This window comes from Hylobates moloch, unplaced genomic scaffold (genome assembly GCF_009828535.3).
Source record: "Hylobates moloch isolate HMO894 unplaced genomic scaffold, HMol_V3 SCAFFOLD_20, whole genome shotgun sequence".
Taxonomy (NCBI): domain Eukaryota; kingdom Metazoa; phylum Chordata; class Mammalia; order Primates; family Hylobatidae; genus Hylobates; species Hylobates moloch.
Genome location: NW_026652295.1, coordinates 35,058,152 through 35,086,084, shown reverse-complemented (window position 1 = coordinate 35,086,084; position 27,933 = coordinate 35,058,152). Strand labels below are relative to the sequence as shown.

Genomic DNA, 27,933 nt, shown 5'->3' with positions numbered 1-27,933 from the left:
GAGATTACAGGCATCTGCCACCATGCCCGGCTAATTTTTGTATTTTTAGTAGAGATGGGGGTTTCGCCACATTGGCTAGGCAGGTCTTGAAGTCCTGACCTCAAGTGATCCACCTGCTTTGGCCTCCCAAAGTGCTAGGATTACAGGCGTGAGCCACCGTGCCGGGCCTAGGAAGAATATTAATAGCCTTGTTTTCTAGATTAAGAAAGTGAGGCTCGCCAGCCTTGGCAAAATGGTGAAACCCTGTCTCTACCAAAAATGTAAAAAGTTAGCTGGGCGTGGTGGTACCCACCTGTGGTCCCAGCGACTCGTGAGGCTGAGGTGGGAGGATCACTTGAGCCTGGGAGGCAGAGCTGCAGTGAGCCAAGATCGCGCCACTGCACTCCAACCTGGGTGACAGAGTGAGACCCCATCTCAAAAAATAAAAATAAAAAATAAAGAAAAGGAAAAGCAGGGCTCAGAAAGACTGAGGATCTCATCCATGGTTACAACTAATAAGCAGCTGAGCTAGAAATTGAATATGTCTTCTGACTCCAAACCTGTGGCTGTTTTTGTTTGTTTTAATACCATTATCACCATATTAGATGTGCTAGACTGATTAAATAAGTGGAGAGTTTCTGTGGTCAGCTTTACGTAATTGTGATATGCAAGCTAAGCAATTAATTGGATAATTTATTTAGATTAAAAACATTCATGCCTCCTGGGTAGAGTGGATGCTCTGGTATTGGAAAGCCCCCCAAATTAAGTCAAGAGCTAATCACTGTACCTTCATTCCTGGGACCTAGAGGATAAGTAAGATTATGAGGACCAGATGAAGCCAGGCTATTTGCTTCTTTTTCTTGGGCTGCAGCTGAAGTATCATCCACTAAGCAGCTGGCCTCCTGCCGCAATAACCTGTCACTGTCACTGCCACGGTGAACATTCATCCTTAGATTCTGAGTCCTGAACTGTCCGTTTGATCAGAGAGAAATCCTGGAACACAGGAATATGCATGATTTAGAACTCACCAAACAGATTTCTAAGGACTTCCATGGTATGAAAGCCAAACTAGAAAACTGACAGCTAGCATTCCTGTTCTCAGGAGAAATAGGCATCTTAAACATTTTTGATTTTTATATCGATAGGAATTGGACTGATTTAAATGGTCTTTATCAAATCACTAAGAATGCAGATAAACTTGTTACCAGGGAATAATTTTATCCATGAACAGACATCAAATTCACTGACTTTGGCCACATTCATGATCAATTCTATATTAAATGGTGGAACAATAATTTTGTGGTATTCATATTACAGAGACATAGGGTAGCAGAGAGTCCAACTTTTCAACTAAAGAAAACATATGTTTTTTCAAAATTGACACATACACTCTTGCAACAATTAAGCGCCAAGAAATTAAAAAACAATCACAACCTTAAAGCCAGTGTGAGAATCATCTGAGATGAAGAAAAAAGCTAATTCTGATTGTAGAGCTCAAGTTCTCCTTTTTATCTCCCCTTTTCTCTCTTTCACTTTGTATACCTTATGCTCAATCCCAAAACCCCACCTTAAAATCACACTGGCTATAAAGCTAATCATGTCATTCATCTCTCTCGAAAGCAGTGCAGAGTCCCCATGAACAACACACACTATGTGACTGCCACGTGCAAGACCCCCAATGATAAGGCAGGATGGAGATGCCACAGCAGCCACACAAGGGGCTTCATAACTTTCTGCTGGTTAATCACGCCCTGCAACCCTTCCATCCTCGATGGCGGCTACTCAAAATATTCCTGAAGTTCACTCTACTTAGCACTTTCACAGTTTACACTGTACAAATTTCCACTGGCATTCTGGTGGAAGAATCATCTTAAATCACCAGTAATTTGTATGCATATGGATTACATGCTTAGTATTTTAGGAAACAGGAAGCTCACTAAGGGCAGTAATGCATTTTAATAGTCTGAATTTCCTGGCATACCAAGCATGTGGTAGGTGCCAATAAACATCTATAAAAAATAAACATAATATCTGTAAGGTAAATTAAATTTTGAATCCCTTCATAACATATATTAAAATATTTTTAGCATAAAATTGATCAATTTATGCCCTGATCCAAGTTTTCACTCAGATGAAATGTAAAAATGACCACTTTGATAAGATGGCTAGAGGAACATGCCTGAAAATAAATCATGCTAAAGAAGAGATACTTTCAGTTGATGAAATCTTTCTCAGACAATGGCTCTTATTAAGCAAATTGAAGGAATAAAGTGAATGTATTGATAGAAAACCTTCAATGTGAGTGCAGCTTTTTTCACAATTATCCTTTCTTAAAAATAAAGTATTTATATTAAAAAATGCAGCCATTTAAAATTGATGTTTGGTGATTGGTAAAGTCAAACAGAACTACCAATGCCTTCAAGTTTGGCTCAGATGTTAAAATCAAGTCTACAGAATAAGATAAAGAACAAAGTCCATAGAACTGGGAAGAACATTACCAAAGACGGTCTGCTTCTTTCATCTTAACTGGTTTTGAACCATAATATTCCAATCTACTTACAGCTCCTCCAGCTGCTCAAGAACCAAGTTCAAACTTCTCTTTGTTGCACTCGAAAAGATCTCTTGAACCAACACACAATAAGCTTGACTGAGCCTGCTTCTTGAGAACTTGCATGGACTAGACTGTATAAGCCACTTAATTTAATCTTCATAATGTAAGAAAATCATTTTGCGCCGGGCGCGGTGGCTCACGCCTGTAATCCCAGTACTTTGGGAGGCCGAGGCGGGCGGATCATGAGGTCAGGAGATCGAGACCATCCTGGCTAACACGGTGAAACCCCGTCTCTACTAAAAATACAAAAAATCACCCAGGTGTGGTGGGGGGCGCCTGTAGTCCCAGCTACTAAGGAGGCTGAGGCAGGAGAATGGCATGAACCTGGGAGGTGGAGGTTGCAGTGAGCAGAGATGGCGCCACTGCACTCCAGGCTGGGCGAAAGTGTGAAACTCCGTCTCAAAAAAAAAAAAAAAAGAAGAAATCCTGAAGGATTTTCGGAGACGGGGTCTCTCACTCGTTGCCCAGGCTGGAGTGCAATGGCACCATCTCAGCTCACTGCAACCTCTACCTCCTGGGTTCAAGTGACTCCCCTGCCTCAGCCTTCCAAGTAGCTGGGATTACAGACACCCACCACCACGCCTGGCTAATTTTTGTATTTTTAGTAGACATGGGGTTTCACCATGTTGGCCAGGCTGGTCTCAAACTCCTGACCTCAGGTGATCCACCTGCCTCGGCCTCCTAAAGTGCTGGGATTACAGGTGTGCATGACCACGCCCAGCCCAGGATTAATGTTTAATGGCACATACTTTCAGATATCACCTAACCCAGCATTTCCCAAAGTCCCCTATAAACTCTATTTCCTCTAAAATCCCAGAATGATGGAACAAAAATCTCTTGACCTATGAAACCTAAGAAGCAAACTGACACCAAGTTCTTCAACAAACCAGATCAGGCAGTTTAAATATAATAGTAAGGTTCTATTCCCCTTCCAGCATGGATGCTTCGTTCAACTTTGAATGATATTTTCATTGTCTACCCTGTTTCACTTCTGTAGCCATCCCCCAAATGAATCTTCGTCCTCAGAACAGATTGAAGGCGGAAAAAAAAAGGAAAGAAAAAAGGGCAAGGTGCAGTGGCTCACACCTCTAGTCTCAGAACTTTGGGAGGCCAAGGCAGGAGGATCTCTTGAGCCTGAGAGTTCAAGACCAGCCTGGGTAACATAGTAAGACCTCACCTCTAAAAAAAAAAATTTAAAAATTAGCCAGACATGGTGGCGCATGCCTGTAGTCCCAGCTACTTGGGAAGCTGAGGCGGGAGGATGATTTAAGCCCAGGAGGTCGAGGCTGTAGTGAGCTGTGATTGTACCACTGCACTCCAGCCTGAGCAGCAGAGCAAGACCCTGTTTCAAAAAAAAAAAAAAAAGAAAAAAAGAAGCAAAACACAGCCAGGTGCAGTGGCTCACGCCTGTCATCCCAGCACTTTGGGAGGCTGAGGCGGGCGGATCACCTGAGGTCAGGAGATCGAGACCATCCTGGCCAACATGGTGAAACCCCATCTCTACTAAAAATACAAAAATTAGCTGGGTGTGGTGGTGTGCACCTGTAGTCCCAGCTACACGGGAGGCTGAGGCAGGAGAATCGCTTGAACCCGGGAGGCAGAGATTGCAGTGAGCTGAGACCACCCCAGCCCGGGTGACAGAGAGAGACTCCATCTCAAAAAAAAAAAAGAAACAAAACACTTCAACAACAATATAATTCTCTATTGCTGCAAAACCATTTTTTGGTCAACACGACTCTTAAGGTCACAGCAATGTGCAAGAACCAGAGATTCACCACCCTGTTATAGCTTAACAGTAACTGAAGAGACTGCTTTGGAAAAGCAGCAAGAGTTAAAATATATATTAATAATGGAACCCAGAATATACAGCTGTGAAGCAAAGAAACCAGCAAGCCAGTTCATGCTTCACTTCCATACATTCTGTGAAAGCATTTTATACACTCTGAGGAGCTATATATTTTAAGAGTATATATTTTATTATTTATTTCACAGGCCTCCCATGAAGGCCCATATTTTGTTAAATCTTGATTTTACTGACCTGGAACAGCAAAATAGTTTTATCACCATCATCTCCCCATCTTGGAAAATGTATATATAGTCTTTGATAGTGGAATTATCTCCATATATTCCTTGCACCTAAAAAAGAATGTACTGGTTTCTCTCTAGAAAAATCATCTTGAGTATGAATCCATAATAACCTATAGATAATAAATGTATATATTTTCTTATTTGCAATTTCTCCTAATCAATTATTTCTGAAGAAAACAAGATATTTACCTAGATCACCATTCCCTTAAATAAATTCAATATCCTACCATTGAACTACTTAGATTAAAAAAAACAAGCCCTTCCAGTCTGTTCTTAAACGTGAAAACCACTTGGTCTAGTTCCATTGTGCTTTTTCTTTATGCTAATGAGAACTGTTAATGTTTTCTATTAAGCAGGTTTTCTGTTTTGCTGCACATAATGCTCTCTGGTGACACCCAGAATTTCTGGGAACAGGTTAAAATGGGATGAAGTTTGGGGGAGGGGAAACAGAGGGGGATGGGGAAAAATCTAAAATGTCTACAAGACCTCCTTCTAGGACTATTATGAACTCACAGTAAGAGGCTACCATATTCCAAAAGTACTGAGTCTCTACAAAAGATAAGAAATTAGCTGGGTGTGTGATGGTGTACACTTGTTGTCTCAGCTGCTCAGGAGGCTGTGGAAAGAGGATCACTTGAGCCTGGGAGGTCAAGGCTGTAGTGACCCATTATCATGCCATTGCGCTCCAACCCACGACAGAGCAAGACCCAGTCTCTCTCATTCATTCATAAATAGAGTTTATACTGATATTTTCAGTTCAAATTTAATACTGGTTTTTCCTAACTCATTTTATATTAGTGTATCTTTTCCTTCACATTGAAATTCTTGGTTCATAGACTAGTTTTAGAATTATAATGTCAAATTACTAATAACAATAAACCTACTGAGTTTAGGTGTTTTGGTCAAGGGAGCAGTTCTTTTTGTCCTTAAAGCATATCCCACTAAGGATGTACAGTCAGCATGCTATATTCGAAAGTTACTGTATATTTTTTTCTCTGTATGTTCTGTAAGGTAGGTTCATTTGTTTCTCTTTATATTCAATTATAGCATTTTTCCATCATTTTTAAAATGTATTTCCTGAATATGTAAAACATTTACATGGTTCCGAAGTTGAAGACTCATAAAAAAGGAATGTTCAGAGAAGTCTCTGTCCTTCCCCTTTTCCCTCTCAATCTGTTCCTATTTATTCCCTACAGATAACCAGTTGTCTTAGTCCATTTGTGCTGCTATAAACAAAATGCCTGAGACAGGGTAATTCATAAAGAACAGAAATTTCTTTTCTCACAGTTCTGGAGGCTGAGAAATCCAAGCAAGATTAAGGTGCTGGCAAATCGGGTATCTGGTGAGGGCCTGTTCCTCAGAGATGATGGCATCTAGGCGTCCTCACATGATGGAAGGAGAAGGGCTAGCTAGGTTCCTTCAATTCCCTTTTATAAGGCCTAATCACCTCCTAAAGGCCTCCCCTCTTAATGGTATCACCTTGGGGGTTTAAGTTCCAACATAACAATTTTGAAAGGACATATACATTCAAACCATATCATTGTTTTTTGTTAGTTTGTTTATCTTTAATGTTTCTCTTTGCAGATACAAGCAAGTATGTGTGTACATATACATATATTCTTAACTCCTTTTTTCTCTTTTACAAAAGATAGAATACCATATTCTACCAAATAAAATACCATATTTTGTACCTTATTACGTTACTTAACAGTATATCCTGGAAATCACTCCATGGGAGTTCATACAGATCTTCCTCATTCTTTATTATGTCTGCATAATACTCCACTGTGTAGCTATTAATATGCAGAGATTAGATACAGAAAAGGGAAAAAGGGCATTCCAGGCAAGATGAATGACAAATAACTGGCAGGAAAATAAGAATAAACAAGGCTTTATTACTATATGAAAGAGACAGAAAGTAAACCAATCAGGCTAGAGTGAAGGATTAATGCAAAAGGGTGGGAAAAGTCAAGGTTACCACCATATCATACAATTCCAGGGAAGACCATGCACATCATCATCTAAGGAGCTGTATAAAGCACAGCTTAGATAGTTGTACACACTCCCTTGGGTAAAGCTAAAGACAAAAAGTTGGGGCCAGTTTACAGAGGCACTTAGATTATAAGGTAAAATAGGATTCTGTCTTGTAGCCAAAGCTTCTGCAGGAAGGTGTCATGTTCAAAATGTTGCTTTAAGATAAATAAGACCACAGACAGACTGGAGGGGCTGTAAGAGGAGGTTACTGAAACTGTCTAGGAGTGAGATAGTAAGTATCTTAGTGGGCTGACAGCGAAGAAAAGGGTATTATTATCTAAGACACAGTCTTGCTTACCTTCAAAGAGCTTACAATCTAGTTGTTGAGATAATGTATTATTTAAGAGTTACATAATACAGAAATGATATTTTAGAATCAGAAGAGACCTCAGTGATCATATTGTCCAGTGGTTCTCAAATCCAGCTGATAATCAGAATTACTTAGAGGAACTTGTTAAAACATCTTCTTGGGCCCCATTCCCCAGAGATTCTTATTCAATAAGCCTTTAGTTGGGTCTGGAGAATCTGAACTTGTAACATGCTCCTCAAGTGATCTCCCACTGACTGGCGATGTTTGGGAACTACTGTTCTAGTATAATCTTTTCATTTCATGGATGAGAAGCTGAATCACAACAATATTCTTTTCCAAGAATGTTCTAGGAGATTACAATCTAGGGGTTGGGAGGCCTTTTTAATCAAGACCTAAAACCCAAAAGCGAAAGAGAAAGACAAATCTGACCACAAAACATTTAAAAACATTTGTATGGCAAAGGAGCCTGTAAACAAAGACAACAGACTTGAAAAACTATACATGTAACAGACTACGAAGAGTTGTTATCCTCATACTCCACAAGGGTTATGAAAATACATGAAACTAACACAACAGAAAAATGGCGAAGGATGGAAAAGGGGCAAATACCCAAAAGAGAGTTGGTGAAGCTATATTAATAGCCTACAAAATAGAATTTAAGGCAAAAAACTACACAAGCTTGGCAAGGCAGAAAATTCAAAGGATATCTGTGGACAGGACTATTTCTGCTCCTCATTTCTACCTTGGAAGAAAATCATAACGAGAAGAGAGAAGAAGGCATTACAGTTCCACAGGAAAGCTCGTACTCCTCTGATTCCATTTCCCTTTTCCTTCCTTCTTCTCTACAAATCACAGGCCAAGCTAACAAGCTGACAGATAAAAGTACAATGACAGAGTGACAAGATTAGAATTGCTTGGATAAATTTTCCTGTCTCCTCTATTTGACACTCCTAACTTACTACCCTTAGTACTTTTTTGTCAATATAACTTATGTTGAAAGACAGCTTTTGTGCACATAAAAGACTATATGAGTTACAGTACTTTTTTGTCAATATAACTTATGTTGAAAGACAGCTTTTGTGCACATAAAAGACTATATGAGTTACAGTACTTTTTTTGTCAATATAACTTACGTTGAAAGAACAGCTTTTGTGCACATAAAAGGCTATATGAGTTACTTGGATTTACATTAAGACCCTAAGTTCGGTATATTAACAGTCTAAAGACCCTTAAAGAGTTTTTTTATAACTGTATCAGCCTAATTACCTAATTTAAAAATATTAATGTACTACATATAAAAAGATTTAAAGAACCATATAATAAAAACTCTTGTACCCACCTCCAGTTTAAATATAAAACATGAATCCCCTAAATTTGGCATTGCCATCAAACATCTTCACTACATTCAGTTTAATAGATGCTCTTTTCCTGTGTTAGCACTTCAAATGCCTACCAAGCAAATCCTTAAGTACTTAAAAAGTTCTGGTAGATGTTTAAAAAATTAAACTTGTAAGTATAGTATACATAAAAAGGTCCTAAATATTACAACACTTTTCAAACTTAGCAAAGTTTTCTAGCATTCTTAAACTAATAATCAAATCTAAACCCAATTACTCAAGAACATATCTTAAATGAGAATCACAAATTAATCTGCTGGATTCTTTCATATGTCAAATTACTGCAAACATTACATCCTAAGTCCAGATGGACTTAAACTTTATTGATTTAACACATATCATGCACTATATATTATTTAAGTACTTTATAAATATTATTTAATTTAATACTCAAAAAACTTTATGAGGTAGATGCCATTGCTACCCTCATCTTACACATAAGAAAACTGACGGAAGAAGGAGGCTAAGGAAAGTTCCCACAGTCACATAGCGAACAAGCAGTGGAGCCAGACTTCTGGCTTCATAGTCTATGCTGTTTACCACCATGCAGTGCCACTGCTCCTTATAGGTATAATTCACTTCAACATTTCTATGTATGTTTTACAGGACTGGAAATATGATTTCAAGCTGAAGACCTGGGGCTAGGACATATAATCTTTCTGTGCTGATAATGGGCACATCTAGCACCTTTCCTCTTTAAATAATTGCTACGACAGAGCCTGTAAATCAAATACCTCCAGATGGGGGCTGATTTTACAGTCTGAGTTCAAATTAAGTTCTAATTATGAGGCTGGGTGCGGTGGCTCACGCCTGTAATCCCAACACTTTGGGAGGCTAAGGTGGTCAGATCACTTGAGGTCAGCAGTTCGAAACCAGCCTGACCAGCATGGCAGTTGGAGACCAGCCTGGCCAACATGGTGAAACCCTGTCTCTATTAAAAATACAAAAAAATTAGCTGGGTGTCGTGGGCACCTGTAGTTTTAACTACTCGTCAATGTGAGGCACATTGACTCACACCTGTAATCCCGGCACTTTGGGAGGCCAAGGTGGGCAGATCACTTGAGGTCAGGAGTTTGCGACCAGCCTGGTCAACATGGCGAAACCCTGTCTCTACTAAAAATACAAAAATTAGCTGGGCATGGTGGTGTGTACCTGTAATTCCAGCTACTCAGGAGGCTGAGGCATGAAAAGCACTTGAACCCAGGAGGAGGAGGTTGCAGTGAGCTGAGATTGCACTACTGCACTGCCTGGGTGACAGAGTGAGACTCTGTCTCTAAATAAATAAATAGAAATCTGTTTGAAAATAACTAAAATAGGGCCAGGTGCAGCAGTTTATGCATGTAATCCGAACACTTTGGGAGGCCAAGGCAGGCGGACCGCTTGAGCCCAGGAGTTCAAGACAAACCTGGACAACAGAGTGAGACCTCGTTCCTACAAAAAGTAAAAAAATTAGCTGCGTGTGGTGGCACATACCTGTAGTCCCAACTACTTGTGCAAGGCTGAGGTGGGAGGACTGCTTAAGTCCGGAGGTCAAAGCTGCAGTGAGCTGAAATCTTGCCACTACACTTCAGCCTGGGTGACAGAGCCAAGACCTTATTTCAAAAAAGAAAATAACTGAAATAGTGTGAAATAGTATTGATATATTAGATTTTTAAAAGGCAGGTTGAAACAATAAATGTATCCACAGAAAAAAGATGGAAAAGATTATTCTCCCTTAACTGTAGAATCACGTGACTTTTCTTTTAAAAAGTTATTGTCTTACTGAATATTTTAAAGTCTCTAAAATGAATGTGTTATTATCTTTAAAATAAGGAAAAATGAAAATGTATCTCTAAAAGCAGATACCTCCTCAAGAAAACGTTGGAATCATTGGAACGGTTTCTTAAAAACTGCTTGTAACTAGGTTCTGTGGCACACTATTGTAGCCCCAGCTACTTAGGAGGCTGAGGTGGGAGGATCACTTGAGCCCAGAAGTTCTGGGCTGTAGTGCACTATGTCAATCAGGTGTCTGCACTAAATTTAGCATCAATGGTGACCTCCCAGGAGCAGGGATCCACCAGGATGCCTAAGGAGGGGAGAACTGACGCAGGCTGGAAACAGAGCAAGTCAAAACTCCTGTGCTGATCAGTAGTGGGATCAAGACTGTGAATAGCTACTATGCTTCAGCCTGGGCAACATAGCAAGACTTCTATCTCTTAAAAAGTAAAATAAAATAAAACAAAATAAAATTTTAAAACTACTTGAAACAGTTTAAGAGAAAATTTTTAAAGTTTAATCAGAAAACAATATATTATCACATAAAATAGTTTGACATTCTTCCATCTAGATTAAAGAAGAAATGAGCTTAATAGAATTAGGAATTTAGGTTAATGTATAGAATAGTTTTTCAAGCACATTATTCAGTAGGCTAACAGGATAATCTTAAATATAACATAACACAATGATTTATGCAGAGGCATAATATGCTTCTTAGGGTATACAAAAGTAAGCATGGTTCTGAAGAACAGGTAAAGCCAGTCACCTGAAAAAGAATGCTGCCTGGGCCTCATGGCGTAGGACATAGTGATGAGGGCAAGGGAGCATTCAGATTACCCAACACATAACCTTTTTTGTTTGTTTGTTTTTTGAGATAGAGTCTCACTCTGTCACCCAGGCTGGAGTGCAGTGGCGCAATCTCAGCTCACTGCAACCTCTGCCTCCCAGGTTCAAACGATTCTCCTGCCTCAGCCTCCCGAGTAGTTGGGATTACAGGCACGTGCCACCTTGCCCAGCTACTTTTTGTATTTTTAGTAGAGACAGGGTTTTGTCATGTTGGCCAGGCTGGTCTCAAACTCCTGACCTCAGATGATCCACCTGCCTCCACCTCCCAAAGTGTTGGGATTACAGGCATGAGCCATTGCACCCGGCCCCAACACATAATTTCTTTTTTTTTTTTTTTGAGACGGAGTCTCGCTGTGTCGCCCGGGCTGGAGTGCAGTGGCACAATCTCGGCTCACTGCAAGCTCCGCCTCCTCGGTTCACGCCATTCTCCTGCCTCAGCCTCCCAAGTAGCTGGGACTACAGGCACCTGCAACCACGCCCAGCTAATTTTTTATATTTTTAGTAGAGATGGGGTTTCACCGTGTTAGCCATGATGGTCTCGATCTCCTGACCTTGTGATCCGCCCGCCTTGGCCTCCCAAAGTGCTGGGATTACAGGCGTTGAGCCACCCCGCCCAGCCACCAACACATAACTTCTTAAACAGATTGTTGGGGCTGAACTGTGTCTCCCTCAAAGTTCATATGTGAAGCCCTAACCCCTAGTCCTCAGAATGTGCCTGTATTTGGAGACAGTGCCTTTTAAACGAAGTCATTAAGGTGGGCCCTAATCCAATGTCTGGTGTCCTCAAAATGGGGAGATTAAAACACATAAACAGAGGGACGACAATGTGAAGATGAGAGGTGAAGCCAGCTGGACTTCCTGGGTCGAGTGGGGACTTGGAGAACTTTTCTGCCTAAAGGATTGCAAATGCAACTGGAGAACTTTTCTGCCTAGCTAAAGGATTGTAAACACACCAATCAGTGCTCTGTGTCTAGCTAAAGGATTATAAATGCACCAATCAGCACTCTGTAAAAACACACCAATCAGCACTCTGTGTCTAGCTAAAGGATTGTAAACGCACCAATCAGCACTATGTAAAAACACATCAATCAGCGCTGTGTCTATCAATCAGCACTCTGTGTCTAGCTAAAGGTTTGTTAAATGGACCAATCAGCACTCTGTAAAATGGACCAATCAGCAGGACGTGGATGGGGCCAAATAAGGGACTAAATGCTGGCCACCTGAGCCAGCAGCAGCAGCCCGCTCAGAACCCCTTCCACACTGTAGAAGCTTTATTCTTTCGCTCCTCACAGTAAGTCTTACTGCTGCTCACTCTTTGGGTCCGCACTACCTTTATGAGCTGTAACACTCACTGCAAAGGTCTGTGGCTTCACTCCTGAAGTCGGCAAGACCACGAACCCACTGGGAGGAACAAATAACTCCAGACGCGCCACCTTTAAGAGCTGTAACACTCACTGCGAAGGTCTGCGGCTTCACTCCTGAAGTCAGCAAGACCATGAACCCACTGGAAGGAAGAAACTCCAGACACATCTGAACATGTGAAGGAACAAACTCTGGACACACCATCTTTAAGAACTGTTAACACTCACCGCGAGGCTCCGTGGCTTCATTCTTGAAGTCAGCGAGACCAAGAACCCACCAGAAGGAATAAATTCCGGACACAAAGACACAGGGAGAAGAAAATGGCCATCTACAAGTCAAAGACAGAGACCACAGAAGAAAACAAACCCTCCTGACACCATCTTGGCCTTCTAGCTTCCAAAATTGTGAGAAAATAAATTTCTGTTGTTCAAACCACCGAGACAGTGGTCCTTTGCTTTGGCAGCCTTAGCAAACCAACACAGATACAACTGCAAAAATTAAATTTCACCTTCTCCCTGTAAAAAAGAGATTTGAGACAAACACATGGAGGGTGTCTTAGATAATTTTAAGATATGTATTGTGATCTTCACATACAGGTGTAAGTTACTACCTGTTTTATTCTAAGGAAATTGAACTTTCAATAATCTATGCAACAATAATTCATTATAACTTTCCTCCATAATTTTTAAAATGGTAATTTACATTTGTATAGCATATAAAATTCAAATTTCATTCCTATTTGTTAGTTCATTTGATCCTCACAACCTTCTGTATAAAACAGAAATTTTGAACCTAGAATCACAGAGCTAGCAGTGATAGTGACAACTAGAAGCAAATCATCTGACCTGGATCATGGATCTTTCTACTACATTCCAATGCTTTCCAAAATTTTAGTAATGTTCCTGTTTTAGTAAGGGCGAAGATAAAGCTTACTTTATATCTATACTTATCATAAAACCTCAGTATTTCAAATACACACACACACACACACACACACACACACACACACACATTTTGGAGACAGGATCGTGCTCTGTCGCCCAGGCTGGAATGCAGTGGCACGATCTCAGCTCACTGCAACCTCCACCTCTGGGTTCAATCGATCCACCCACCTCAGCCTCCAGAGTAGCTAGGATTAAAGGCGCACACCACCACACCTGGCTCATTTTTATATTTTTTGTAGAGACAGAGTTGTGCCATGTTGCTTAGGCTGATCTCAAACTCCTGGGCTCAAGCGACGTGCCCACATCAGCCTCCCAAAGTGCCGGGATTACAGGTATGAGCTACAGCACCCATCATGAAATAAATTATAAATATGTTTTCCTTTCTAAGCACAATAATATATCAAAAATTATAATTTTTTTTCTTTTTTTTTTTGAGACAGAGTCTCGCTCTGTTGCCTAGGCTGGAGTGCAGTGGCGCGATCTTGGCTCACTGAAATCTCTGCCTCCCAGATACAAGCAATTCTTATGCCTCAGCCTCCCCAGTAACTGGGATTACAGTCGCATGCCAACATGCCCAGATAATTTTCTGTATTTTTAGTAGAGACGGGGGTTTCACCATGTTGGCCAGGATGGTCTCAAACTCCTAGCCTCAAATGATCCACCCACCTCAGCCTCTCAAAGTGCTGGGATTACAGGCTTGAGCCACCCTGCCCAGCCTAAAAATATTTTTTAAAACATTAATGGCCAGCATTTCCTGAAAACTTACAGTTTGTGAGGCAGAGTTCTATGAACTTTACATGAATTAACTCAGTCCTAAAAATACTGGGATAGGTAGGTACTATTATTGTCTATTTCAGAGACAGAAACTGATAAAGTACTTTATCCAACCTAGTAAATGGAGGAGTCAGGATTTGAACCCAGGCAACACTGACTCCACAACCCACATTCTTAACCACTTCCCAATGAAATATAACTAGGACACTCTTCAGCATATATTTTAATGGCTCTGAAGTCAAATGGACTTATTTTACTACACGCTCAGCTACTTATTAGGTATACTATTTGGGGCAAACTTAATCTCTTGTGTCTTAGAGTCTTTATCTGTAGAATGGAGATAATTAAATGGGACAATGATGTAAAACCATTTAGTAAGTGGCTGGTATAGAACGTATACTAATTATTAAGCCATTACTATTTTTATTTCTACTACTTTCATGAATATATAAGAACAATCAATCTTACAGTGTCTAATTTGGGGATTCCAAGCTAAAACATCAAAAGGCCCTCTTTCTTCACCCGTAATTCTTTCCTTCCTACTATTCCAGAAATACATGTACTATTCCCAATAATCTCATTTTCCATTAAGTTAAGAAATATCACATTGGATGAAGTTAGTAGTTAGATGAGTCTTAAATTCTTTGTTCGTTTTTTAATTTTTAAAATAATACAGACAGGGTCTCCCTGTGTTGCCCAGGATGGTCTGGAACTTCTGGACTAAAGAAATCCTCCCCCCTTGACCTCCCAAAGTGCTGAGATTACAGGTGTAAGCCACCACACCTAGCCATCAGTCTTAAATTGTATCACAGAGGAACCTATTAAGTTTGGTAAGGACAATAGTTATACTCTTGATGACAACTTCCAAAGATTCTAGGCATTGCTCAAGCATTTAACATATTTTAAAAATCACCAAAGTAGTTATCTAAGCCTTTATTTAATATTTTAAAAAAATACTATGTTCAGGCCTGGCACGGTGGCTCAAACCTGTAATCCCAGCACTTTGGGAGTCCCAGGTGGGTGGATCACCTGGGGTCAGGAGTTCGAGACCAGCCTGACCAACATGGTGAAACCCCGTCCCAACTAAAAATACAAAAAATTAGCCGGGCATGGTAGCGGGTGCCTGTAATCCCAGCTACTCGGGAGGCTGAGGCAGGAGAATCGCTTGAACCTGGGAGGCGGAGGTTGCAGTGAGCCGAGATCACACCATTGCACTCCAGCCTGGGCAACAAGAGCGAAATTCTGTCTCAAAAAACAAAACAAAACAAAACAAAACTGAGTTGATAACACTTCTTGGGCTTTACAAGATAGCTATCTCTTGCTCTTATTTCTCCTTTCACTACTTGTTTCAAGCTTCAGAGTTCCTTATTATTAGTACTCCCACTTTTTATGATTTATATGGTTACATCACATCCTCCTTCAATCTCCATTTTTCCAGATAAGATAATACTGCTTTCGTAGTCATGAAAGTCTCTCCATTTCCTCCATCTACTTGTAATTTCTCTGGACCTTTTCTACTTCTGAAGCATTTTCTACTTTTGAAGCATTTAATTCGGGGGAAGAACACTGGGCTAGGAGCCAGAAGTCCTCACTCTGCAATCGCATCTCTCAGATTCTTTATCTGAGAGGATTGCACTTGATAAATTTGTAACAGGCTCCTTTATATCTCTAAGCCTCATATATCTAAGACTCTGGATCTTCCAACTAAAAATCATTTGGTATTCTAACAATTCCCCTCAATTTTTTACCCCACTTAGCCAAAGAGGGGCAGGAAGATCAGACTGAAGGCCAGAGGAAGACACAACAATCAGGAAGCTCAGGGCTACAGAAGGAAAGACATGACATTTTATCAATCAACAGAAAAAGATTCAATAAGATAAATCAGACACCAAAGAGAGGAAAAAAAGTCAGAGAAACACATGGCCTAATTCTAACCTCATCTCTACACATCTATTTGAAGGGGGAATAATAAATACAAAAATGCGTGTATTATTGTCCTTACCAAAGTTACTAGATGTCTCTGTTACGGAATTTTTTTTTTTTTTTTTTTGAGACGGAGTCTCACTCTGTTGCCCAGGCTGGAGTACAATGGCGTGATCTCGGCTCACTGCAACCTCTGCCTCCCGGATTCAAGTGATTCTCCTGCCTCAGCCTCCTGTGTACCTGGGATTACAGGTGCCCACCACCATGCCTGGCTTATTTTTGTATTTTTAGTAGAGATAGGGTTTCACCAGGTTGGCCAGGCTGGTCTGAAACTCCTGACCTCAGGTAATCCATCTGCCTCGGCTTCCCAAGGTGCTGGGATTACAGGCGTGAGCCACCATGCCTGGCTTCTGTTACAGAATTTAAGACTGACCTAACTACTAACCTCATCCAATGTATTTCTTAACTTTTTATAGAAAACGAGATTATTGGAATAGTACGTGTATTTCTGGAATAACAGGAAGGAACGAATTATGGATGAATAAAGAGAACCTTTTGGCAGCAGTGGAGTTTATCCAGCCCTCATTTCTGCCTCAAAGGAGGAATGCAACTCTGTGCCAGAAATATATGTCTATATCGCAGTGCTGTTGATAAAACAGCCTACTACAGCGCTTTGAGGAAAATAGGCATTACGCAGATGTTTGATGACTAAATTAACGTCCAGCTGAACTGAAAGCCCTCATAATGCTACTAGTACTGCTACATACCAGATAATATGATAGTCAAGGCCATGGGAATTATATGGCATTGGCTGCCCTGGTTCCATGGGGAGACTGAGTGAGCTGGGCGGAGATTTGGCCTAATGGCATTAAGCTCTGATGATACTAGAAGCAGCCCTCAGAAGGAAAAGATTAATGGGCTATCTCTAAACCATCAGAGCAATATCGGAATATGTATGAAAATCATTTCCTACCCCGTGTCAGGGTCAAAAAAAGCACTAGCTTTTCTCATATTGGCTTCTGGAGAGTCAGGGCTTCTTGTCCTACGACTGGTTTGGGGCAGGGGGGGGAAAACATCGACAAAGGGTTAAGGCTGTTGCGCAGTTTTTAAAATTCCCAGCCCAGCCTAAAGGTGGTGTTTCTCAACGTGTGGTCCCTGGATCATCAGTAACAGACCAAGAGTGCGGGTGCTTGCTTAAATCCCAGACTCAGGGACCCATCACAAATCTCTAGAATCAAATTTATGGAAGAGGTGCTAGGGTACTGCAACCTTATTACTAAGGAACAATCTTCTGTTTCAGAACTATGGCCTAGGAATTGGGGTTTCAGGTGGGGGCCCTGAGCGGAAGTCCTCTGACTCTGGATTCATCACATCCGACAGACACTACTACAACACTCTGTTTTGGAGACCATTAAAAAACTACCTCAACTTCTCGCACAGCGAACAGGAACAAAACTAAAGACTCTGGGACATATTTTCATAAGCTGGTTAAACAGTTCCTTCACAGCCTTGTTTATCATGTTAGTTTGTTCACTAGATTTTTATTTAAAAATAAATCTCTTCAACCGAGGAATTTTCAGAAAGAATCACAAACTCCAAAATAGAAGAGATTTCTCATAGTGCAGAACTGGGCTTGTAAATCTGAAGACACTGCTATAAAAAGCAAAGTTTTATTTAAAAGAAAATTGCTGGTTAAGGCTTTCCCCAGCTGTTTCGCACTCAGAGCCACGGATGAAAGCTGGCAATTTGCGGGTGGCAGGGAAGGAAGACGCGGAAACAGGGCTGAAAAGACCGAGCAAAATGCACTCGGCTCCAGAGTTCAGGAAGAAGTCCCACCAACTACCTAATTTTTAATGGAGCCAATTAATTGCCAGAAAAACCGCATCTGCAAATGTTTTGCCAGTCAAGACTCCAGGTTCTCGCCATTCCTCTGGGGCGGGATGAACCACCCGGGGCCTGAAAAAAGCAGTCAAGTTACACTTCAGCTGTGCCCGCCGCCTGGGCGCAGCGTCGCCTCCCTCCCCAGGACCAGACTCTGCCCTCCGCGCGGAAACAGGAGCCCATCACGCCGCTGCCCACAGGTTCCTCGCGCCCAGCTCAGCCCCGCGGCCTTTCGACTCAGGGGTCCGAGCCGCCGCCGCCGCGTCCGGAGGAGACGCCCCCTCGGCCACAAAGGGAAGACTCGGGCCACGCCCGCGGCCACACTCGCCCTGCCCGGTCTTCGCGCCCGAAACCGTACCGCGCCGCCACTTACTCGTCGCTCCCCGCCGCGCTGTCGCGCTCAGGGCTGGAATCCGCCCGGGAGGCGCGCGCAGGCCGCGCAGCCAGATGCCGCAGCCGGGACCGGCTGTGCCGCAGCAGCGCGCGCCCCCCGCCCCGGCCCGCGCGGCCACGCGGCTGAGTCACCCAGCGCTTCACGTTAAGAGTCCCCTCCGCGCGTGGCACGCCGGGAAGGCCGTGTCGGGGGACCCCGCCCGGGGCTGCACCGTAAATGGGTGTCGTCTTTCCTCCAGTCCACTCTGCACCCAACCGCAGCGGGCGCACTTTTCTGAGTTGCGCATACCCTCTCAATTATTAAAGGTTGCAGACGGAAAAGTTAGTAGTTTTCGGAATTGTAGAACACGCTCGTGCAGCGTCAGGACGGCTAATGCTTACCCGAAAATGTGGAACTCTGATCTCCCCATGCGTGGAGCGGGGTTGGAGGTAGCGTAGTAAGAATACTGGAGTTGCTTAAACGCATTTGCTCGAAAGTCACTACCCTGGATATACATTCTGGCCAAAAGAAAGGGGAAAAAACTCCACATTTTTCTCAAATATTGAGTTTCATGAAGGTACCTGCTGTGACAAAGTTGCATTACAAATTTTAAATCAACCGGAAGCAAGTTACTGGGAAAACTGTTATGAGTAAAATATTTCAACATTCAAAAAACATCTATATATGGTCCATGTCCTATAAACCAAATGCTGGAAAACCCAAAAGGAAGTTCTTATTGTCATGGTTTCTAGTGGCTTTTGTACTTTTAAAAATTACACTAGGCCGGGCTTGGTGGCTCACGCCTGTAATCCTTGCACTTTGGGAGGCCGAGGCGGGCAGATCACCTGAGGTCGGGCATTCCAGACCAGCCTGGCCAACATGGTGAAACCCTGTCTCTGCTAAAAATACAAAAATTAGCCGGGTGTGGTGGTGGGCGCCTATAACCCTAGCTGTTTGGGAGGCTGAGGCAGGAGAATCACTTGAACCCAGGAGGCAACTGGGAGGTTGCAGTGAAGTTCCCTCTCAAATATATGTATATATATGTCTATATATACTAATTAAATATACTGATTATGCAAACTATCTGTAAATTGTTGAAAGCTCTATAAACTAATAATAGCACAATTTTTAAAATTCGAAGTCGATTTTCCTTTTCCTTACGAGAGACTCTCTAAAAACTAATTTGGAATTGGATTAGAATTGGTGTTGAAGTGGAAGGAATGTAAGAAAATAGTTTGACTCGTTTCAGTAGGTTTCACATGGTTAACGGATACTTGTATAGCAAACTTGTTTTACAGGGTCAAAAACTTTAATTTTCAAAACTGAAGACATAAATTTTTTCATTATAATTTGGTCTTAGAGGCCTAGAGGGTCATTTTCCATTTCTATTCTCCTCGTTTATGACTATAAAGTATGCAGGACTGTATTGTGTTTATCTCAACATGGGCTAGGCTGTGAGGCTGCACTCGTCATCTGTAAGTCAGTCTCACGTCCCCATGGTGACTCAGCTTCCCTGCTGCTGGCGTCTGTGGCTCTGCCCTCCCAGCACTTCCGGGCTGGCAGAAGAGCTAGTTTGGAGAATCCTGTAAGGGCTCTCCTTTGCCTCTGCCAGAAGTGAGTGGCCTTTTCACTTCTGCTGACGTTTCGCTGTCCTGAATTAGTCACCAGGCTCAACCTGACTGACTCTAAGAAGGCTGTGAGATATAAATTCCTGTATGCCTGGAGAAAAGGAATATGAAAAAAGATTTGGTAAACACATGGCTATAAACCAATTTGAGTGAGTTATAGGCTCCAAACTTTACAACAGTAGCAGCATAGAGGATTGTTCAAACTAATGCCTTTATTTCCATTTTTATAAAGTACAGTGTTATAGCCTTTGAGTCAAAGAAAAATAAAAACCCTTCTGATATTCCTGCAAAACCGTTCTTGAAACAAATTCTTCCTTTCTGGAAAGATTCCTTCCCGTGGATTTGTATATTGTCTTTCTTTCTTTTTTTTCTTTTTGTGGAGAATGGAGTTCTTATTCTGTTGCCCAGGCAGGTCTTGAACTCCTAGGCTCAAGCTATCCTGCTTCTGCCTCCCTAAGTTTGGGGATTACAGGCATGAGCCACAGCACTGGCTGCAGATTTGTGGTATACAAAAATCTGGCCTGAAGTTTGGAGAATCAGGCTAACTAGTGGGTCTTATTTTTTTTTTAAACACTTTCATTTTGGAAATTAAAGCATACAGAAAGATATAATAAACACCCGTTATCCATCATCCAAAATAAATAAGTGATAACATGACTTTTAATTAATAGTTAATGGTTCAACTTTTGGCTAAAATTTCGTATAATGAACAGCATATCAGACTGGGTACCTTTTTTGGGCAGACATCAAGGAGACGGGATATGAGAAATGCATATTCACAGAAAGCATAGGTGTTTGCTGATTTTTATCATTTTATTTCTAATTTAATGTAGGTAACTCAAGACCCCGAGTCTCTGAGATGTATTTGTATCTGAAACCAAAACCTTCTTTTTTTTTTTTTTGAGACAGTGTCTCCCTTTGTTGCTCAGGCTGGGTGATCACCACTCACTGCAGCCTTGACCTTCTGGACTCAGGTGATCCTCCCATCTCAAGCTCCGAGATAGCTGGGACTACAGTCATGAACCACCACACCCAGCTAATTTTTTTTTTTTTTTTTTTTTTGAGACAGTCTCGCTCTGTCGCCCAGGCTGGAGTGCAGTGGCGCCATCTCGGCTCACTGCAAGCTCCACCTCCCAGGTTCACGCCATTCTTCTGCTTCAGCCTCCCAAGTAGCTGGGACTATAGGTGCCCGCCACCACGCCTGGCTAATTTTTTGTATTTTTAGTAGAGACGGGGTTTCACCGTGGTCTGGATCTCCTGACCTCGTGATCCGCCCGCCTCGGCCTCCCAAAGTGCTGGGATTACAAGCGTGAGCCACCGTGCCCGGCGTCTACCGACTAATCTTATGTAGTAAATGTAAAAACAAACCAAAAATCCCTAGATTTTGAACTGTCTCTCTTAAAGTAATTAAATTTGCTAAATGTTCGTTTTCTTTTGTCTTCTGAGACAGAGTCTTGCCCTGTCACTCAGGCTGGAGTGCAGTGGTGGGATCATAGCTCACTGCAACCTCAACCTCCTGGGCTCAAGTGATCCTCCCACCTCAGCCTCCTGAGTAGCTAGGACTACAGGTGCAGGCCACCATGCCAAGCTAATTTTTTAATTTGTAGAGAGGAAGTCCCACTGTATTGCCCAGGCTGGTCTCAGAGTCCTGTGGGGAGTCAGGAAATGTGGAAATGTGTTACTGGGTTTCGGCGGAGGCTGGGCGTAAACTGATGTTTATCTCTTGCTACTCATGTTAATGGTTTACAAACAGGCTCTGGCCTTCCTATCCCATGTACCGGCTCTGGCAGCTCACACGACTTCTTGTTTATGAACACACAAGTCTCATTCTTGAACCTAATACTGAGAATGCTTAGAAGTTTTTTTTTTTTTTTTTTTTTAGCCTTATGTGAGTGTTGTTGTTTTGAGACCGAGTCTCCCTCTGTCACCCAGGTTGGAGTGCAATGGCGTGATCTCTGTTCACTGCAACCTCCACCTCCCGGGTTCAAGTGATTCTCCTACCTCAGCCTCCTAAGTAACTGGGATTACAGGCATGCGCCACTGTGCCCAGCTAATTTTTTTATTTTTAGTAGAGACGGGGTTTCACCAGGTTGGCCAGGCTCTTCTCCAACTCCTGACCTCAGATGATCCACCCGCCTCCGCCTTCCAAAGTGCTGGGATTACAGGCTTCAACCACCGCTCACAGCCACCTTATATGAGTTTTAAGTAAACTGTATTTGAAAAAGAAAATAGGCCGGACGCCGTGTCACGCCTGTAATCCCAGTACTTTGGGAGGCCAAGGCGGGTGGATCACCTGAGGTCGGGAGTTTGAGACCAGCCTAGCCAACATGGTGAAACCCCATCTCTACTAAAAATACAAAAAATTAGCTGGGCACGGTGGTGCGCCTGTAATCCCAGCTACTCCAGAGGCTGAGGCAGGAGAATCGCTTGAACCCAGGAGGCGGAGGTTGCAGTGAGCCAGGATTGCAACACTGCTCCAACCTGGGCGATAGCGAGACTCCATCTCAAAAAAAAAAAAAAGGTTCCAATAACCCACTGAGCCACCACAGAAAGCTATGAGATATTTATTTAGTAGATAGGTAAACTTTATTTCGCAAGCCCAAGGGGGATAATTTACTTTTCATCCCTCTCTCTTTAAAAACAGAGAACCTCCAAGAAATGGTATATAAAGGAAAACAAAGCAAACAAAAGAGGGAAACTTTGCAATTTATTAACTCAAGCATGAAAATACAGAAAATAAGCAGGGCTCAACATACTTGGAAAAGTAAGTCTGAACTTACTGCATTAAAACATGGTGTTGCACTAATCCTGCTGGGCGCAGTGGCTCATGCCTGTAATCCCAGCACTTTGGGAGGTCAAGGCGGGCGGATCACGAGGTTAGGAGATCGAGACCATCCCAGCTAACACGGTGAAACCCCATCTCTACTAAAAATACAAAAAATTAGCCGGGCGTGGTGGCAGGCGCCTGTAGTCCCAGTACTCGGGAGGCTGAGGCGGGAGAATGGCGTGAACCCAGGAGGCAGAGCTTGCAGTGAGCCAAGATCACGCCACTGCACTCCAGCCTGGGCGACAGAGCGAGACTCCGTCTCAAAAAACAAAAAACAAACAAACAACAACAAAAAACAAAACAAAACAACAACAAAAAAAACATGGTGTTGCACTAATCCAATGAATTGTCAGGCAAATGAGGCATGAAACATTGCCAAAATATAAAGTCAGTAAAATATCCAAATTACTGTTTGTCATTATATGTTTTATTTTATTGGGATCTGGTAAAGAATAGATTATTCCCAAATCTACATTACTAGCAAAATAAGTGAAATTATTTTACAAAGAATTTATTATTCTGGTAAATTGTTAATAGTGGCAGGTCAAAAGCAACTGAAACTCCAACAAAAGATACACATGTGCCTCATTTATAAGAAAGCATTAATAGGCCGGGCTCGGTGGCTCACGCCTATAATCCCAGCACTTTGGGAGGCCGAGGCAGGTGGATCAGGCAGTTCGAGACTAGCCTATTCATGGTGAAACCCCATCTCTACTAAAAATACAAAAATTAGCCAGGCATGGTGGCAGGTTCCTGTAATCCCAGCTACTCAGGAGGCTGAGGCAGGAGAATCACTTGAACCTGGGAGGCGGAGGTTGCAGTGAGCCGAGATAGCACCACTGCACTCCAGCCTGGACGACAGAGCAAGACTTCAAAAAAAAAAAAAAAAAAAGCACTGGCTGGGCGAGGTGTCTCACGCCTGTAACCCCAGCACTTTGGGAGGCCGAGGAGGGTGGATCACTTGAGGTCAGGAGTTTGAGACCAGCCTGGCTAACATGGTGAAATCCTATCTCTAGTAAGAAATACAAAAATTAGCTGGGCGTGGTGGTGTGCTCCTGTAATCCCAGCTACTCAGGAGGCTGAGGCAGGAGAATTGCTTGAGCATGGGAGGTGGAGGTTACAGTGAGCCAAGATCGCACCACTGCACTCCAGCCTGGGTGACAGAGCGAGACTTTGTCTCAAAAAATTAAAAAAAAAATAAAATGACAATTTATTAACAATATTATGCACACAGATTAACGTAGTATGTAAGTTTTCTACTGTTGCTGTAACAAATGACCACAAACTTAGTGGCTTAAAACAATACAAATTTATCTTACAGTTCTAGGGGTCAGAAGTCTAAAATGAGTTGGCAGGGTTGCATTCCATCTGGAGGCTCTAGGAGAGAATCCATCTCCTTATCTTTTTCGGCTTCTAGAGGCTGCCTGCATCCCTTGGGTTATAGATAGATTCTTCCCATGTCACTCTGACCTCTGCTTCCATTGTCACATTTCTTTCTGTGAATCTGGCCCTCTTGCCTCCCTCTTTAAGGATTATGTGATTAGGTTGGGCCCAGCTAATCCAGGATAATCTCTTCATCTCAAGAGCTTTGATATAATTACATCTACAGAGTCCATTCTGCCAGGTAGGGTAACATATTCACAGGTTCTGGGAATTAGGATGTGGGCATTTTGTGAAGCTGTTATTTAACCTACAACACATAGACAGCAAAATGTGAACCCATAGATGAGTTAATAATTAATTGACAAAAGAAATGATAAGAGATTTACTTTTTTTTTTTTTGAGATGGAGTGTTGCTCTTTCACCCAAGCTGTAGTACATTGGTGCTATCTCACCCCACTGCAACTTCTGCTTCCTGGGTTCAGGCGATTTTCCTGCCTCAGCCTCCCAAGTAGCTGGGACTACAGTCATGCACCACTACGCCTGGCTAATTTTTGTGTTTTTAGTAGAGACAAGGTTTTGCCATGTTGGCCAGGCTAGTCTCGAGCTCCTGATCTCAAGTGATCCACCTATCCACCTATCTGGGCCTCCCAAAGTGCTGGGATTACAGGCGTGAGCCACTGTGCCTGGCCAAAAGCTCTACTTCTAATGTATTTTAAGCTTTATATCAGAACAACCCACAAAGAAGATAAAATATTTTATTAAGTAAAAACTTTTGTAAATATATATCAAAATAATAAGACTTAGCCCAGCATGGTGGCTCACGCCTGTAATCCCAGCCCTTTGGGAGGCCAAGGTGGGTGGATCACTTGAGGTCAGGAGTTCGAGACCAGCCTGGCCAACATGGTGAAACCCCATCTCTACTAAAAATAAAAAATTAGCCAGGCATGGTGGTGTGCACCTGTAATCCCAGCTACACAGGAGGCTGAGGCAGGAGAATCGCTTGAACCTGGGAGGCAGAGGTTGCAGTGAGCCGAGATTGCACCATTGCACCTCAGCCTGGGCAAAAGGAGTGAAACTCCGTCTCAAAAAAAAGAAAAAAGGAAAAAAGAAAAGTGAAGAAAAAGAAAATAATAATAAGACAAGATACTTAACATAAACCAGTAATTATTAAATAGACAACATACATCAACTAAATGGTTGCTGAAGCATGGGCAGATATATTCCCATGCTTTCATGAATTCTGAGATTTCCTGGTTATATAATATTTTCAGGTAGGGCCAACATTTCTTAAGGGTAATTATGCAATTTTTTTTTTTTTTTTTTGAGACAGGGTCTCACTCTGTTGCCCAGATTGGAGTGCAGTGGTGCCGTCTTGGCTCGCTGCAACCTCTGCCTCCCAGGCTCAGGCTGTTCTCCTGCCTCAGCCTCCTGAGTAGCTGAGATTACAGGCATGAACCACCATGCCCAGCTAGTTTTTGTATTTTTAGTAGAGACGGGGTTTCACCATGTTGGCCAGGCTGGTCTAGAACTCCTGACCTCAATTGATCCACCTGCCTCTGCCTCCCAAAGTGCTGGGTTTACAAGGGTGAGCCACTGTGCCTGGCCTGGTAAGTATCCAGTTATACGAACAGTTACATAAAAGAGCATAGTGTTTTTCAGGCATATGTATACGTATATATGTATATATTTTTTCTTTTTCTTTTTTTGTTTTTTTTGTTTTTTTTGAGACAGGGTCTCACTTTGTACCCCAGGCTGGAATACAGTGGTGTAAACATGGCTCACTGCAGCCTCAATTTTCTGGACTCAAGTGATTCTCCCACCTCAGCTTCCCGAGTAGCTGGGATTACAGGTGTGCGCCACCACTAGGCTAATTTGTGTATTTTTTTGTAGAGACCAGATTTCACCATGTTGCCCAGGCTGTTCTCAGACTCCTGAGCTCAAGCTATCAGCCCACTTCAGCCTCCCAAAGTACTGGGATACCAGGCATAAGCCACACCGCTTCTGGTCCTGACATATATTTTAAAAGAAGTTTTAGGCTGTGCACGGTGGCTCATGCGTGTAATCCCAACACTTTGGGAGGCCGAGGAGGGTGGATCACCCGAGGCTGGGAGTCCGAGACCAGCCTGGCCAACTTGGTGAAACCCCATCTCTACTAAAAATACAGAAATTAGCTGGGCTTGGTGGCACCACTGCACTACAGCCTGGGTGATACAGCGAGAGACTCTGTCTCAAAAAAAAAAAAGTTTTAGATGAAAAATATAATTAGCATTAATTATTTTCAATGAATACCTATTAACATCCTGCAGTATTGTTTGGGGGAAATTATAATAAAAACCTACTTGGGAAAAATAAAATCCAACATTCTTGATAGTTTAATTTAAAAGGCTGTGGTTAGATATTTTATTCTCAGTTGTCTAGCAATGTCACATGAATGACTAGTACAAAATGACAGTTTCACAATGGGCTGATAGGTAAAGCTGTCAGCTGGCCAGCTCTTTCAGGTAAGAAACTCACCTGGTAGCTCCATCTTGATTATCAACTTTGCTCATTTAGGAATAGTTGTTGTCTTTTTTTTTTTTTTTTTTTGTCTCGCTCTGTCGCGATCTCGGCTCACTGCAACCTCCACCTCTAGGGTTCAAGCCAGTCTTCTGCCTCAGCCTCCCGAGTAGCTGGGACTACAGGTGCGTGCCATCACGCCTGGCTAACTTTTTGAATTTTTAGTAGAGACGGGGTTTCACCGTGTAAGCCAGGATGGTCTTGATCTTCTGACCTCATGATCTGCCTGCCTCAGCCTCCCAAAGTGCTGAATTACAGGCGTGAGCCACCGCGCCTGGCCAGGAATTTTAATACTTTTATCAGTTCATCCAGGGCTGATCTGGCTCTGACACATGAGCTGAACAGCATGTCTTACCTGACAAATCAAATTAGGGTCAGAAGTTTGCCTAATGAGTCCAGTTAAAATGCCAGGCTGCCCAAGGCACTAAAAATGCCCAGAAACCCACAACACCTCATTTCTCAGCTCCGTATCCCCTAGTCTGGCCTGAATTACAAACTTAAGCAATATATTGAGGTAGCAGTCTACACTGGAAAATGTGGTACATTTGAAAAACTATGAGTCACAGTTCTATTTGACAATCTTTCTCCCCTTGGTTTGTATGGCTGGCCATCCAGTAAAGTACAGTACAGTAGCCACTGGCTGCATGTGGTTACTGAGCACCCAAAATATGGCTAGTCTGAATTGAGATGTGCTGTAAGTGCAAAATGCATATCAGATTTTGAAGACTTGACTTAAATTAATAAGAATGTAAAATATTTCATTAATAATTTTTTATATTGATTACATGTTGAAATGACAATCTTTAGATTTATTTGGGGATATATTAGATTAAATAAAACATATCATTAAAATTAATTTCACTCATTTCTTTTTACTTATTAAATGTAGCTACTGGAAAACTTAAAATCATGTATGTGGTTCACTTATTTTTATTAGACAGCACTGATGTAAGGCTCCGGAAGTCCACCTCTATTATCTTAGCAGCTTATTGTGGTCTTAGCCGTTCTTTCCCTTTCCAGTAACTTAGATTTAGAAGTTAGAATAGAAGGTAGATTTAGGAGGTAGAATAGAAAGTTTTGAACTCTGTGGCCACCCTTCAAGTCAAGATAATTAAATGCCCAAGAAGACAACAAGTCATAATGCAGCCGGGCATGGTGGCTCACGCCTGTAATCCCAGCACTTTGGGAGGCTGAGGAGGGCAGATCACGAGGTCAGGAGTTCAAGACCAGCCTGGCCAATATTGTGAAACCCCGTCTCTACT

At 42.2% G+C, this 27,933-nt stretch overlaps 2 protein-coding genes across 3 annotated transcripts in view; one reads left to right on the top strand and one right to left on the bottom strand.

Moving 5' to 3' along the window:
- Positions 1 to 18,415, bottom strand: part of KCTD20 (potassium channel tetramerization domain containing 20) — a 34,109-nt gene extending 15,694 nt beyond the window's left edge. Inside the window, exons 1-3 of one of the 2 annotated variants that reach the window (XM_032141547.2) lie at positions 18,278 to 18,415; positions 4,629 to 4,726; positions 767 to 972 (exon numbers count right to left, since the gene is read on the bottom strand). In XM_032141547.2, the coding sequence (XP_031997438.1) occupies positions 767 to 926 (160 nt within the window). In that variant the 5' untranslated portion in view covers positions 927 to 972; positions 4,629 to 4,726; positions 18,278 to 18,415. The remainder of the gene's footprint in view (positions 1 to 766; positions 973 to 4,628; positions 4,727 to 18,277) is intronic. The other variant, XM_058432689.1, reaches the window with a different exon arrangement.
- A 119-nt stretch (positions 18,416 to 18,534) lies between these two features.
- The window catches only part of PXT1 (peroxisomal testis enriched protein 1), a 41,856-nt gene continuing 32,457 nt past the window's right edge, over positions 18,535 to 27,933 (top strand). The window contains exons 1-2 of the mRNA XM_032141548.2: positions 18,535 to 18,854; positions 22,550 to 22,669. The gene's annotated coding sequence lies outside the window, so the exon portion shown is untranslated. The remainder of the gene's footprint in view (positions 18,855 to 22,549; positions 22,670 to 27,933) is intronic.